Below are 17072 nucleotides of genomic sequence, written 5' to 3'. Positions count from 1 at the left end.
TTTTAGAATAGTGATTATTTATAGGTAAGACGAGAAACAAAGCAAAATAAAATTAAAGGTTTAATATATCAACGAGAAGTCAACAAAATTAATATTCAATAACTTTTTAGATATTTATTTCTGACGATGGTATTCAAGAGCAAGGTTTACTAATTCAAGACTGCTTGACCTAAGTATGGCAATAAATAAAATTAAGTTTTGCCATAGACAAACAATTTGCTTAGATAGCGAGAATAAGTTTCGAAAAACGCGAGTGAGCATACTCAAATTGATAAAATATCATCTGTTTTCAAACAGCAATAGATTTGCACATCACAGATTACCAGAAGCATGTTACTGGCAAAAAGGTAAAAACAAAGTAAAATAAATTGTAGAATTATTATTAACCATATTCGTAACCAGCAAATAAAACACCAAACTCTTATCAATTGTATATTTGATATCAAATCTTATTACATATAACACAGCTTAACAAAAATTATTACATACAAGTGTCCGCGGCCGGCGTCACTCGCCTCAAGCTCGTGCTCGAGACTGACTGATGCAGCGCAGCGAATAAACGTCATGCGTCATGTACGAGTGCCTTATTGTGCTCAGTACTTTATTATTATAGTCTTTTATTGTATTGGAATTGGGCTTGAGATTTTATATAGTCAAGGTTGAGATTATGATTAGTGGTATGGTAAGGGCGAATGAAGAATAAAGGAGGGGCCAACTATGTCTTGAATCCACCACTTAAATAGGGACGTAGTACCCTCCAAGAACTGTATTAAAGAACTCTCAGGTTTACAAGGTTTCTTCACGGTATTTCCTTTGTCATTAGATGCCTTTACACACACGCCATTTCGCGCGTGGAACAACAAAGGAATAATTGAATGTAAGTTGATTTTCAAGTGCGTTAATAAAATCCACTCCGCCGCGCTCCTTTCTGTCTGCGCTGACCATACGTGACAATTATAATAGTATGAAAAACCAATTTTATCAAAGAGAGTTTCAAGAATAATAGGGTCCAAATTATGTGTTATGAATAATCCCAAAACCAATTCCAACACAGAATCGTGTCATAAAACGCTTTCATTAGCTAACACGTGATCTAAATCAAGTTTGCAAGTGAGTCGATGCAGTTAACAAAGTTTCATCTAAGTTAATAAAACAAAACTCGTAAAAAACTGCGTTGTTCATATTTAAAGCCCGAATGAATCCATTAGAGAACTATATTTAATAAGTCCGTTGGACGTTGATATTTTTAATAGCATTTTGTTCGTATTATTTTATACGATGACGTTCAAAGAAACAAAAAAAAGTCGTTCGAGATTCTTGTAAACGAGCAATCAGCGCCCTCTGGTGTATATCGAAAGAACTATTTAGTCATTTGTCAAACATTAGACGTGAAGTCGACAAGAATCTATCAGCCGATCGATTATAATTCGATTTTATAAATTAGCAGTATTTGAATTAAATATAATTGTAGTTTGCTGTATTAAAGAACGTCATCGTTACAAAGACATTGAACATCCATTGAAAAACTAACGTCTAACAAATATGCTAACATATAAATCACACCAGTTTTTTGTAAAAACAACTATCTTAAAACATTCACTTTCACATCCAGTTACATCTCGTAGAGACTCGTCTAGGAATCAACATTTATTAAATTACACAATGATATTGTCTTTTTTAATACAATCCCTACTTGGACGTCTCTTTGATTTCATCTAGCTATGACATTCGGTGATTTCCAATTAGAGAAACACACAGCAATAAAATATAAGAAGCGAATCGACTAGACACACACAGAAAGTCTCCACTCGAGACAATTTACATTTACAAATATCGAAAACACGTCATCAGTAGCGCAATTCTCTACAGTCAGTACTAACGAGTAACGAGATTTTGACATTTAAAAAGTACTAAACCATTAGCTCCTACGACACCCGCTAGGGGCGCTGATCGGGTACTCAAACACAATTTCTCGATATCTAACGATACGAATGCTTGGTGATGTCGGTAGTAGTAGAGAATCGCCCTCTGTAGTTTAAATTTCAACTATAACATTAGATAAAAAATATTTGTCGAACATTTGAAGCAGTATGAGATCTCTAAATGGAAAACGCCGTAACACCAACACAATCAGTATAAAACACTAACAGTGACACGATTAGGCAAGAGAGAGATGTGCGTTACTATAGTGAAATATCGCACTACACTACATATAGTTATACAAAACAATATAGTTACAAACTATGACTATCCACGTTAGTTTATTGCTAGTAAAATAAGTAAGATATGAATTCTAGTTCAGATATGTTAGAACTGTGTAGATATTAAAGTTTTGGTCCGAAGTATTTTATAAAATTTGCAAGACGCCGAATGTTATAAAGATTTCGTGTGAATACGATACATGAGAAGATCAAATCATTTTCGATAACAAGTTGAGTACGATCTAAACTTAATAAATTGTAAAATAACTCCTCGTATTATTGCAAATTACAATTAACTATACAGATATAGAATAACAGAGATTTCGTATTCCCATTTGAAATGTAAAATTATTCATTAAAATACAAGATACAGTTATACATTCAGTATTATAAATATTAATGTACGCAGGAATATATTCCAGACTGTAAAAAGATATAGACTGATAGTTACTTACAGGACATACTTTATAAAGTAATGCAATAGGGCCTTACTATCATAGACATGTAGGCGACAAATATGCTTGATTAAAATACATTACTCGTTTCGTTCGTTATATGATAATTGTAGATTATAGATAAGTGTAAATGTACACTCAAATCTGTAAGAGAGCATACGAAATTGATTATTGCATATAGATTTGAGTGTAAGAAATTCAGAATCCATTGATAAAATCGACTTACTGGTAACTGTCATCTAGTTATTGTATACAAAAATAACATAATTACAAAAATTAAATAATTAAAACTTAATATTGGAGTACATTTTTAAACTAAATTGTATTATGTACAAGCTACTAAATGCATTCTAAATAATAATGCTGTGTAATACGGTGTTAATCTAGGCAAGGTTTTTAAATCGACATAGTCTGAAAATTTATTTTAAATTACGGGCAGAGTTACGGCAGGCAAGTTAGTTGCAAAGAAGTCATCAAAATAAAATATACACTGCTACAATATTATAACATCATCAAGGTATACGAAAAATAAACCACTTTTACTCATTGATGTTTTGTTGAAGTAATTGGAAATGTGAAGTTAATTTCGTTCAAAATGTTAGCAAAATTTTTATAATTATTGCTGAAGTAAACATTTAGAAAATTGGTTTATTTGTTCAGTTTATATGTATTTTAATTTGATGATATTCTTTTGCAATGACAAGAACTAAATGCCGAGTGTACGAAAGCTTCACTCATAAAGGAACTATTACATAAATTATATTATATTATATCCCGATAAATACGTGATAAAATGTAGAACCACTGAGTATTCATAATAGTCTTATCAATTTTCAGTAAACGCCAGTATAATCGGAATCACAGACAAGTTGTTCAGAGAGCATTTCCAATGACGTTTTCTTTTATAAAAAACAGTTTATATAATACATAGTTTTGCAGTTAGTAAAACGAATGCTGAAGCAATTATGCCCTACATGGCGGTACCGGCTTCCATTTAAAATTCCTTCCTTTCTTAGACAAAAGTTTTCATCCCTCTACTTTCCCACTGGGCAATCCCAAAGCCGGCACTAGCTAATCGAATCGTCGACTGTGCAAATTGTATGTACAATCTAACTATAAATATTGTTAATAATAAAAAAATCAAATCTCCATTTATGGAGATAACGATATTGTAAGTGATCCCATAGTCGGAGCTTGCAAGGACTCGCGTCCCGACGGCCGAACGGCTACGATACGTCCAAATTACGTTGGTACGTTTAACTTTGGTTGTTCTAAGGACGGCACAGGATGTTTGAATGTGTCGGATTATAGCAGGCCTCGGTCGAGTTCTTTGCGGAGCATCCTGGACAGCTTGAGGACGTCGTCGTCCACTTGACCCGAGAACAGAGAGTCCAGGAGCTCGCCGCGGGAGGCGATGGCGAACACGCCGGCTAGTCGCGACACTGACTTGTCTGAAAGGTGTCGTTCTACCACTGACCTGAAATCATAAGAAACCATTTTCAAATCCTCTGCAAACAAATAATCTCAAATTCTTTTCTCAAATCTCATCTCTCTAATCCTATTTTATAAATTGCGTCGCTTTAAAGCAATTTAAAAACCGTATAAACATCCAATTTCAAATCCGATAAATGCAATCAAGTTGAAGCCGTTGTCAAATAATTTAGCGCGAGCGTTTTAATTAAGTGTAGTTGTTGACTCACTTGAGAGACTGGTGGGACTCGCGGAGAGCGTCCTGGAGGAACCCGCGGTCGTACGAGAAATCCACTTCGCAGAAGGACACTACTGCCATCAGCACCGTCTGGGAATCGACAAATTATAGGTAAGTAAGTATTGATTAAAGGCATTCATGCCGGGTTTCTAAAGCACATTTAGCGGTAGTTTATCTATTCAAACTGTCATGTTTATATCAGAATAAAAGCTATTGAATTCACAAACTACCGCTAATTGTACCTCAGCAACTGGACATAAGTAAATTAGTTTTACAGAAAACAAAACAACATTTGCCTATACAGAATCGATTGAAGTATTGCTTTAATTGAGTAAATGCTCATTTAAAACGAGGTGTCTGCGATTTAATCATCAATTTACAGGGAATTTTATGTGTCACATTCAGCCCAAAACAAATACTACATTTTTCACATTTCCGTCATCACAATCTGTTCTAGTCAACATGTAGCCCCGAGTATTTTAAAATAAATAATGATATTATAATGTATCTCTTACATGGAACTTAGAACGGAAAGCGGCGAGTGCTCTCTCGTCGGCGGCGGACAGTTGTCCGTGGCGCCGCAGCACGCCCAGTTTCACGGCTGACTTGATCACGTGCTTCACCAACTTCTCCGCTTCACGCTTCTCCATGCGCTCGCGCAGCACTGTCAGGAACTGGAAGAAGCGTAACAAAACTGATTAATTTTTTACCACATTTTTTTCCACCTGATTTATAGTTTGCATGATATTATTAGAGCTTAATCTTAATAAATTCTGTATGATGAAGGGTTAGAGTTAACTTTACAATTACGTCTTTTTTGCCGCCCGATATTATCTTCATTTTATCGACCCAAATACTTTTGACGTGTTTTCCGGAACATAAAAATGCTAATATACATAACGTTTGCAGCTTTTATGCTCCAAATCGCAATATCCCCGTCGAAAAGTGTCCTATTAAGTTTAAAGTGTTTGTTTAGTGTAGGTACCTGGTCCAGCAGTTTGGCCGCATGTTCGTCAAGCACGAGCGAGCGCGCGCTGGCTGCGCCGCCGACGCGCGACAGGAACTTCTTCTGAGCGCGCAGCGAGATGTCGCGGGCGCACCACGCGCCGCCTTCCATTGCTATAACAATACAATAATATTGTTAATTAAATGTGACTTCTTAATGAAAAGGTAATAATTAAACTGTATAATTCGAGACAATACGTCTGCAGCGTTCATATCAATTGTTTTCGTGTTCTTATACCTATTTAAATAAATGATTAATGTGTTAACGTGTCGATCCAAAGTTCCAAAGATCCAAAGTGGCGATTTATATTACAAAAAGCCAAAATGATCGCTACAAATAAGGGTAAATAATTATACCCAACAAGTTATGTAATAGTCCAGAAACTTGATGTCGAAATGATTTCAAAGCTCATGAAATATATGCAGTTCGGTATCGAGATCAATCATTTGATAATACGTGGAATCCCAATATGTTTACATTTGATATTTGCACAACACGCCTGCATCTGCATGTTTACAATTGGCGCCGGAATTTATTTCAATTTTGCACTGGACAATGAACAATTGCGCTTTCAATTGAATCTGTAGAACTGGGACAATGCACTGTGACTAGTGCCCGTAGTTTAGTAGTTAACGCGTGAAATACTAGCGTTATTGGAGCTATTGACTTAATGAACTGTAATCACATGATACATGTGTTTGATATACGGATTGTATTTGAATCATCTGCATAATGTTTACCTTAACTGTCGTACTACGGAATATCATTATAGATTCGATTCGATAATCTAACACACCGTTTCCTACATGAAAATTATTGCACAATATTTTATTATCCATTATTATTAAAACGAACTATCGTTATAGTATAGTACTACAAGAATAATAGCTATCTGAATAGCAAGAGAGTAACTATATCAAACCGTTTAAATATATAGTGAGACGATACAGTATCCCCTAAGACACTATCAGCAAAGTGCATTAAAAGGAACGGATATCAGTTTTCAGTCTGTAGAGAGTTTTGCAAGATATCCGTCTATCTTGCATGTTGTATGTGCATGTATGTACATACACACTTTCCCAGAGTACTCCAAACTACGACACACAAATCCTAGCGGAGGCGAAGCGGTGCAAACGCGAATCTACACAAAAATAAAGCCGGCCGGTTACAATGTGACATAATAATATTGAATATAAATTCAATGAAAACAAAAAGCCTCTCGCCAACCAAACCGGTACTACTTTAGTAACATGACCTTTAAGAGAAAACTATTTTCCTTTAAGGAGCAAAAGTCAAGGCTCGCTTGAAAGGTATCGTAGGTACGAATTGTATCGGCTATTTCAACAATGGCCGGGCAAAATCTAATTGAACCTTGCTGGCAATCTATACCTTTAATCTCGAATTCGCTACCGGCATCCGGCGTATCCGCGATTGTGTGCAAACATCCCTTTGTCCTGGCCAAGGGCGAGAGACAAGACAAATGGACGTCGGATATTACGATCGTGTTCTACCTTTGAGCTGTGACGCGGTTTGAACGCTATTTGGACAGCTCCGAATTACCTTTAGATTGCTACTGCTTGTTACCTATGTTGTCTACAAAGGTTACTAGTTATGACGGTGTTCCAGTATTATCGTAACTTAGTATTTATTGTGTTACATGATTAACAATACGACGCGGGGAGTATGATGGGCTGATGCAAACAGATTAAAATTACACGAAAAACTTTAATAAGGCTTCTCACATAGCTCCGTGCAGTAGATATATAGAATTGTTTCAAAATATGATTAATAAAATAGAACAAATTATATTTGCGAAATATTACGAAATCAACGGGCTTTTGAATCTATACTAATACTAATATTATAAAGCTGATATTATTTGTTTGTTTGTTTGAACGCGCTAATCTCAGGAACTACTGGTCCGATTTAAAAATTATTTCAGTGTTAGATAGTCCATTTATCGAGGAAGGCTATAGGCTATATATCATTACGGTACGACCAATAGGAGCAGAGTAGCAATAAAAAACGCTACGAAAACGGGGAAAATTATGACTTATTCTCTCTTATGTGACGCAAGTGAAGTTGCGCGGGTCAGCTAGTTTAAACATAAAATGTCATAAATTCAAATTAAAAGCTTTTACATACTTCCTACGCATATAAACTTTACACTAATCCTAAAACGAAAACAGCAGGATCGTGTCCTCATTATGAAGTCCCCAGTTATAAAACTCAGTGTTGAATGATAAACAGCAGTTGACATATTAAACAATATTTATGACAATGTTTTAACTTCGTTAAACAAACACAATTACCCGTAAAGTAGGTCTTTCATGATAATGTACCATTTGTTAAAAGTTCACATTCGGTTTGTACACGACGACCTCAAAAATATGTTCGCATGCACATAAATATTACGAAAATTCACAATTTTACGCTTGTATTGCACAGTGAACAACCTTTTATTGTGCCATTCTAAATGTGAGTAATAATAAATAAGTTTAATTTTTTTACATAAAAGCCTTAAATTGGGAAAAATTTAAGGTCTGATTTTTAGTATTAGCTATGGTTCTATTACTACTAAACTTCTCCGTTCTATTACTACTTACTATAAGACTACCATAACTTATTTCCTGTCGGTAGATGGATATACAGGACACATAATAAAAAAAAAGTTCGATACAGTTGCATAGAAAAATACCCATTTTACCTTCAAATGCCTCCCAATGCAAAATGCTTTTTGTGATCCTATCATAATATATGAAACATGCAACGCGAAACTTTAAAAGTAACATACAAAATACCCGATCAGTTAACTAAAGATACAATAGCCAGTAAAACATCCCGATAATCTCTCCCACCTTCACATTAGCCAACATGTCCGCCAAATACCTACCAAACAAACGATTTGAAATGTTGCCAGAAAGTTGTATCATTACTCTGGTAATCCGCACTTGTGGTGTGTTGCCAGCGTCCGACTAGTTTGTTTAGCTCAATCCCTAAACTTTGCACTATTCAACATGTAAAGTCGCTACGCTATCATTTTAAGGTTAAACTATTTGTTGTCTTAAGGCTGTGTTATCGGAAACTGTTGAACATAATATAATCATAACATCAAATGTAGCTGGCTGTAATGTTATGCTGAAACTATGAAGTACGAGTTAGTCTAAGATTTCTACGAATTAATGTGTTTCTCTCTAATTTAAATTATAAGTGTGTTCATAACTTAACAATATAATTTGTTTTTAGATATTTTATTAACTTAGCTGTAAATAAAAACTGAAATAAAATTATAATCATTAAATATTTCCAGCATATAGAAGGGAACGGATTGCCTGTAAAATATAAAAATGTTTCGTGTGTGATAGTAAAAGTGTATTCATATAACACATAATTTTCTTTTACAAAGGTTTTTTTTTATCGTTTCGACAGATGAAAATTGAAGTCCCGGCCACCACTTCTAAATAACTACCAAATAGTTATGAGATTAAATTTTGACACTTGGTATCATACATTTGTAGCAGATCTAGCACTTACCCCTAAGCTGTAAAACCCTTGGCCCTTGGCCCTTAGTCTGAGGAAACTATCTTTCTAAAACTTAATTTTCCTTTATTATGCAGTACTAATTAGTAAAGAATGTGTATTTAACCACGCATACAACTAATAAATCAAAGTAATAAAATTATTGCACTTCCGTATTTCAATATCAATTGCACATTCTCACAAGTAATTTCTAACATTGCTTTAAGCTATGAATATTGAATAGCTAAAGAGGAAAAAGAACAATAAACAAACGGTCGTTATTTGTCAAAGATGACTTATGAGGCAGGTTAATTAGTTACAAGTTACACATGCAATTTCTTGTTTTGTAATTAAAACAGTATAAAAGTAATTGATGATACCGGATTTCTTGAAAGGATAATTCAATTTAATTCTTAGCCTCCAACAAAAAAGGGGTGTGATTGTACCTACATAGAATGTAATCGCTAAATAGTTGACACAAACAGTTTCTGCCGGATTCTGAGTACATTTAGCGGTAGTTTATCTATTCAATAGCGTTTATTATACGAGTTTTAACGCTATTGAATAGATAAACTACCGTTAAATGTACCTGAGAAACCGGGGGTAAGTATTTCAAAATTCATCTTAATAATATCTAAACAAATCATGAATGCATCTCTTCAAATATTCATTCTAATATTTGTTCTGTCATAGTCACATGATTGCTTCGGAAAGTGAAAAAATTTGCACTATCATTTGCATCGCAAAAGTCTTACAGAAATATATTTCGTACTCTCGTTTATGCAAATGATACGCCAGTTAATAGAGCAATAAGTTCCGTAAACTTCCGTACTATGAGATCGCGTTATAAAATCCTACTAATATTATAAATGCGAATGTTTGTGGGTATGAAGGAATGTATGTATGTTTGTTACTCTTACACGAAAAAGCTACTGGACGGATTTTGATTACTGGACGGAGCTTATAACCTGGATGAACACACAAAATACTTTTTACACCAGGATTTTTTTTCTCGCGGTCGAAGTCGCGGGTAGAAGCTATTACTATATAATTACAAGAGAATCAATGGAATGTATGTGTGAACAAATCGCAGTACACTATCTCGGTTGTTTATGTTCTTATTTATCTGCCGCCGCCATCAGATCTGTATTAAAAACACGTATAATATGCGGACAATTTGTGTTCAAGCATTCGTTTTATCATGATTTTGTACTGAGATAAGTATACAAGCGGTTTCACAACGAATACCTATTGAGTAGTTCAAGCATCATCAGAAAAGACACAAACTGATACATTTGTCCTTATAAACCTAGTTTAAAACTTTTTCATTACTTTAACCTTTACGATTTTTAAGTGTCATATAGCCGTAAAAATATTATACATTTGTTTTAAATACTTTTTTCTGATATAAAGACACGCGGTTGAGCTCTACACATTTCATATGATATGTTAGTACCTTAAGTCATGTCTTCAAACGTGTATAAGGAAACATTAAACCTTTCCGCTAGAATAAACTCCGATCTGACTAAAGCCGATTACTTTAAAATAAAGAGAAAACGGAATCCCCCGTAGTATTAGTGACGTGAATTAATTATGCGAACTAATTCCACGTTCTAGCAAGAGAATTAGTTCGCAACTCTAACGAACTTCCATAATTTTCCTACACTCCTTACTGGAAACAGATTTACGTAATAAGATTCGTTTTAACTACTGAATCGCTGCTATTACGACCAACATTTCGAAGAAATATTATAATAACGTAAAATTTTATTCAGTAATTTATGACAAAAACTTAAAATACACTAACAATTATAACGGCTGCCTCCGTGGCGCAGTGGTTTAGGTCGCCACTGGGGAGGTCGTGGGTTCGTGGTCTGGTTGTACATTGTGCCTGTTGTTTGTATGTTTTTAAAAAATCCCGCGACATAAGACCAATTATTATTGCGGGGGTTGTCTTTTAAAGTAAAAGTAAAAGAATCAAATCATTGTATTTCAAGTTCATAGGAAACAATAGCAAAATGGCAAATAAAGGTATGCCGAATGACTTTTCAGTGGCGAATTCTTAAGATCGGCAAGTCACCGTCACCGCTTACTCACTCGATATCAGAAGTTCATTGTCGTTTCTACCAATGACGAGCAAATTATACGTTCTAGAATACACTGGCAAATAATCAATTTTACTTTTATAGTATAGGTATAGACTTTATTTGTAGACAGACAATTTTATCAAAGTTTAAAAAAAAGGTATTGAGTTCAAATTCATAAATTGTATTGTACCTATACTAAATCGACACTTACTTTAGTTTTAATTATGAGTTAACATAGCAGAGAAAATAACCTTTTCCTTCTATCTGAGCAGGTTACAAAGAAGCTTGATTATCTCCCCGTGTAAAGGGCACCCTTCAATTCAATTAGACTGGAACATTATCGGATAAAATCGTGGAGCGTGAAGAGCCTCCCGTTTGATTGAAATGATCGCACTAAAAGGATCCAAGCAGAATTTTCAATAAACCGGTTAATAACGGACGCTCGACAGGTTCGCATTACAAATAAATTGGAATCCAAGACAAAAGGTATCCATAGTGACTGTAGCACTCTCCAACGTACTGTAGCGAAAGACAATAGCAATTAAAAACGTTCCAGCTAAACTCAAAAACAAATAGCGTACAAACATGAATCACGGTACTCAAATTAAAAACCAAACAATGACTAACGTTCTAATTGCAGTAAAAAGGCAATTTAAAACCTATTAAAAGCAAATAAGATCGATATTCGTGAGGCTTTTTATCGTAAACTTGAACTTAGGTGTAAGAAGTCAGGGCTGATGAGTCAGGGGGCAATTTTCTTGTACATATAGTTAATATATAGAGTGGCGCGCCCATACAGCACTCCGACGGAAACTGATAAGGTTGTATTACCATATCGCGTGTTACAACGGCCTTGAAGATTGGAGGGACGCCAAAAGTTGCGCCCCCACGCCGAGGATAAGTTGACAGTAGTTTAGGGTATTAAGGATGAATACACAGGTTATCTACCGTAGATTTGGAAAGAAATAGGCTTCTTTTTTTTCTTTTCTCTATAATTTTTTTACCTAGGAACGTATTATCCGGATAAATATAGTGCATAGGGAAATAAACCTGTAGCACGTTTCTCTACAATCAGAATCTGTAATTTTCTGAATCTGAATTGAGTATAGAGAGTTTGACATTTAAAATTTACTGCCAAAATAGTTTCTACGACGCCCGCTAGAGGCGCTGAACCGATTGTCATACAAACTTTTTCGATAGGTAGCTGACCAGCTAGCCAGTTGTCGGTAGTCGATAGTAATAGAGAATTGCGGTACTGTATATGTTGTGTTAAATTAAGTTCAAATTAAAATCACATATTTCAACTTTACTCAAAGAGATGATATTGATACAGTGTAATGATGTGCAAAGCTAATATGAATTAATATCAGTATTGATTAATAAGCGATTGGATTTGGAGCAGAGCCAGTTAACAGCTTATTAAGCTTGCTAACTATATCATTAAATTCTGATCCCAAAACAATTTTGTTTAACCGTACACACAGTAACACATTTCAGAGGCAAATATTATATTGATTGCTAATTTCAGTATTCTCCTAATGTTATAATGGCGAAAGTTTGTGACGATGGATGTATGTATGTTTGTTACTCTTTCACGAAAAAACTACTTGACAGATGTTAATAAAATGACCACATAGGCTACTTTTTAACACGAAAAACCTTTTTACGCGGACGAATTCGCGGGCGGATACTCGTATATACGGGACCATATAGCCGCGTATTTATATCTAAACTTCTATTTTACCATCCCATATAATAGGCATTATTTTTATACCTTATCAACTTCACTAACAACAATTCTACAAAAGCCTTTAGTCAATATAAATCATTCCAAAATACCACTACTCTACACCTGGTCGTAACCTAAGGTCTCAGGTTCTCAATGTCAAGCCTACAATGTCAATGTACAGATTTAGCCGGCCAAGACCTTGGAGCGGTCATCTTGATAACGACAATACGCAACGAGGGTGTGTTGCCCGGTTTCAGCTTAGATTTACCGTTCCGTACCTTATTAACTAGGCTTTTTTTTTAGATAAAAAGAAGGTTTTTTAGTAAAGCCGATAATAATAATTAAAGAAAGCCTTGTAGCTGCTTAATGAATCTGTCGATGGCAAAGAAATACAATGGGAGAATTAACTTCGGTAATAATCGTTAAGCGACAATCAGAAAACTGTTTTTAAATCCACTTTCGAACAAAACTCCTAAATAAAGAAAGACAAAAAGTCCTTGAATTAGTAGTATATCTTTAGTGTTACGTTTCTTTTGTATCTAATACTCAGTAAATGGTTCACAATTAATAAGACCTTCGACTAAACGAATGCACAAATCAATACAGCATCGATACCCATCATTCAGCGAATCTGTACCAATCAGCGGAAATTACTTTCAAGTTCAATAATAACTAATAGTGAAAACGTTAGTACGTTTATTATTAAACATATAGAATTGTTTACTTGAGGTATATTCATCTTTATATCAAGATAGCTGCTTTTTATTCATGGATATCTGTAGTCCGACAACTATTGTCTTCTTCTTCTTATCGTATGGTTAGTGGTCAACCTAGTGTCAAAGTTTTTCAAGCCGCCCGAAGGCCTTTGACATGGCTTAACGACTGTTATCTTAATCGACAACAACCGGGACCGACTTTTTACGTGCCCTCCGAAGCCCAAGTACCACTATGCGGTCACCCATCTATGGAATGACCGCGCCAACGGTTGCTTCACCCACAGATCGTTTACTGACCGGTGAGCGCAACTGGCTATTGTAGGTAACCTTGACATGTACCATTTATCTAGATTATAATTCTTTGTAATTCCAAAAGAAAGTAGCTGTCTCAAACAGGCCACTTGGTCCTGCATAAGTCTGCAGCTCACAAATATTCTAAATCCTGACTTTTGTATGCTTCTGACAACCGCTAACCTTGGATGCAAGTCTCTCTACTACATTTAGGACTAAAGAAACATTATAATACGCATTTTGAACTGCCTAACTGAAACACTACTAAGCCTTACATTTGTTATTTCTATCAAACCTCGTATTTCTATATCACATTTATAAAACCACATGTCCCTGGTTTATATTCTAGGTCCAAATAGAGTGCGAATGTATCGACAATTTCGGGCATATTTCCAAAGCCTCAATACCGGGAATTTTGCCACAGAAAAAATCCAATAACATTCTGTACGTTTCCCAGTACCTCGCGGTCAGTTATTGCAAACATTCGGTTCAATTGAGGAAGTTAATTAAAATTTCCATCTACGGCTTCAAACGTTTAAACAGAATTTATAGTTTCTAGTTTGTTTTCTCCTTCACTTGAGTAACCAAACGTATTCGTGCAATTTCAAATTTAATTTAAACTACACTTATAGTATAGGTACATTATAATGAACATATCTAGAATCACGCATTTTTTCTATAGGGGGTAGGTAAAGAAGAAAAAGTTAAGAGAGATTATAATTAGCGCGTAATATTTTTATAAGTAAAAAAAAATAAAAATAACATATTGCAAATCCTTTTTGCAAGTAACAAACAAACTGACAACCACATAAACTATTCACTAAATTATTGACAAGTGACAATAACACCTTTGCCAAACATGCAAAGTGCTATACAAAAGCAAAACCAAAGAAAGGTCTTGTATGACGCATAGTCTGTTTAAAGATAACAATAGAACACCCTATATAACAATATCTGTACAAGTTAAACACACTGTATTATTGAATTTACTTTATAAAACTTACGAATTGTGTAACAAAGGAAAAGTATGAAAAACTTGGGTGTTACTTAAGAATATTTGGTAACAGGAAAAAAGTAGGCGAAAATCGGTAGAATGTAGAGGATACCAATACTTGTATGAATGTAGGGTTATGGAGGAAAATGTTGAAATAATACGTGCAACTGTAAGACAGTCCTTGTTACCTTTTATCCTTTTTGGGATAATAGTGATTATTGTAACAGCGTGTGTAAACATACAACCTCTACTCGACATAATATTATTACTATTTTGGGTTGACACTGAGAAAAGGTTTAATATTTTTTTGTAAGTAAGTAAGTCTCTACTTTTAGGTACTTATCTAGTACATCTTCCTATACATAATCGTCTTCTCTAATATGATGAGGATACAGACAATACACATTTTGAGTTACTACAATCTCTAGATTTCTAAATAGTTATAACTTAACACGCAATTTCCTATATTCCAAATTGACACAACTTCGGAATACTACAATATCAAGCATTAATTTCCACTATTAACTTATCAAATAAACAGTAACAGTCCATATCAGATTACACTATAAGGGTGTACAGGACCCCTGAGGTCAGTTACCCCATTACATCCCGTCTAATATTCATTACAAGAACTTTAAAAGCCTTCAGCGACCCTCTGGCAGCCATAACGTTCCGATTTCTATCACAACTGAACGTTTCAGCCTAGATTATGTATAATTTATGAAAATGAGCTTTTCCACGAAGCCAATTATCGTCCACCGTTGTATTAAATCATCTGTGAAAGAAGCGAAATTACGTGCGCTTGTGACTCACTGAATTATAATTAATTCTACTTATTCAGGTTTTATGAAGTTTTTACATCGTTTTTTATGACAGACGTAGAAAAATATATATGTCTCTCTATCTTCCATGCTATATGGTAGTGAGGTCAACCTTCCTAATCTTTCTCTTCTATTTCGCATTATCCTCGACATCGTCTTCAGAAACCTCACACTCTCTCATGTCTCTTATCGCTACAGTTTCCCATCTTGTTTTAGGCTTTTGAATATCTATAAATTTTAAAATGACCTTACAACTATAAAACACATATAATTTAAACAACCATTAAGTTAGTTAGTAGTAGAGAAGAAAGCATATTTTTTCTACTTCAAAAATTTCAAACAGTATTTTGTTTTAACCACACCAAACACATCAGTGACTATCCCAAAGTCCCATAACCATGTATCAAGTAACTCAAGGGCAAAACCTACCCACATGTAGTATTCAGGCCATAAGACATAGAGCAATAACCTCTTGATGTAAGTACATAACCTTATGTGTATACTATGTACACATAAGGAAAATCAGCGTAACGACATATTGATTACCATTTACGTAGCAAGGAGATTGACAGACGACCTTTAACGTTTGACTGAAGTAAATTTACGTAAAGCCTTTATACGTGTACCTATAATAATATAGAAGGCTTTTTTTTACTTGTACTTTTTAGTTCTTGCTCTATATTTCTAAGGAAAATAATCCTTTGTTTTGCGGTCTCACTAGGAATTAAATTTTTTCTATTTCATTTGGCGTTATTATTTTAATGTAAACTTAGTATCGTACCGTATCGTAAAATTTGTAAATGAACTTTAACAAATAGGTTTAAGCAAGCAATCGTTTATTTTTAAATAGTTTCTGTTCCACTGCTAGGCAAGAGTATCCTTCTGAAAAGGGAAACAGTTAGGCTTTGAGTTCATCACGCGGGTCAGGTGCGTTTTGGGGACTTAACATGCCTTCCGGAAATCGCATAATTACTAAGTATTGAAAAATAACGCTTTGAACTGCGTAACTGCGTAATATTATAAATATACTCATATAATTTCTACCACAGAATAGAAAACAGGCTAACGGCTCTATCTAGGTTACTAAACCTAAATGAAACATCAACTAACTAATTAGAGGATCCGTTATCCCTCAATTGATACAATCAGGTCCTCCGATCGAGTGTATTGTAGCGTAATGGCACGCATATTTGAATGACAATCGAGCTCCACGCAACAACAGACACAAACAGGAAAGTACCGGGAATACGAGGCGAATGCAACCACTCATTATTTACATTGTACTACCATTGTAGTGGTATTTGTTATGTACTCAAATGATTGTTGCAGGTATGTGTATATATTGAATCTATATAAATAAAAATGAATCCCCGAAAAGTACGCGCATAACTTTTTAACAATGAAACTATCAGGATAATTATTTTTTAATATGTTTGTAAATGTCTGGACAACGTTGGTATGGGATCAATGGGACCAGAAAACGAAAAAACTACAGGAATGGAATCAATGGGATAAAATTGTAATATACACGGATAAAGTTAAGTA

General features: G+C 34.6%; 1 protein-coding gene across 1 annotated transcript in view; it reads right to left on the bottom strand.

Moving 5' to 3' along the window:
- Positions 1–419: 419 nt before the first annotated feature.
- Positions 420–17072, bottom strand: part of sigmar (Tumor necrosis factor alpha-induced protein 8-like protein sigmar) — a 66330-nt gene continuing 49677 nt past the window's right edge. The window contains exons 3-6 of the mRNA XM_076123375.1: positions 5350–5483; positions 4880–5038; positions 4357–4454; positions 420–4133 (exon numbers count right to left, since the gene is read on the bottom strand). Of these exons, the coding sequence (XP_075979490.1) occupies positions 3962–4133; positions 4357–4454; positions 4880–5038; positions 5350–5483 (563 nt within the window). The 3' untranslated portion in view covers positions 420–3961. The remainder of the gene's footprint in view (positions 4134–4356; positions 4455–4879; positions 5039–5349; positions 5484–17072) is intronic.

The sequence above is a fragment of the Anticarsia gemmatalis genome, chromosome 15 (assembly GCF_050436995.1).
Source record: "Anticarsia gemmatalis isolate Benzon Research Colony breed Stoneville strain chromosome 15, ilAntGemm2 primary, whole genome shotgun sequence".
In the NCBI taxonomy this organism is placed as follows: domain Eukaryota; kingdom Metazoa; phylum Arthropoda; class Insecta; order Lepidoptera; family Erebidae; genus Anticarsia; species Anticarsia gemmatalis.
Note: the sequence above shows the minus strand (reverse complement) of the source record. Positions and strands in the feature narration are given on the sequence as shown.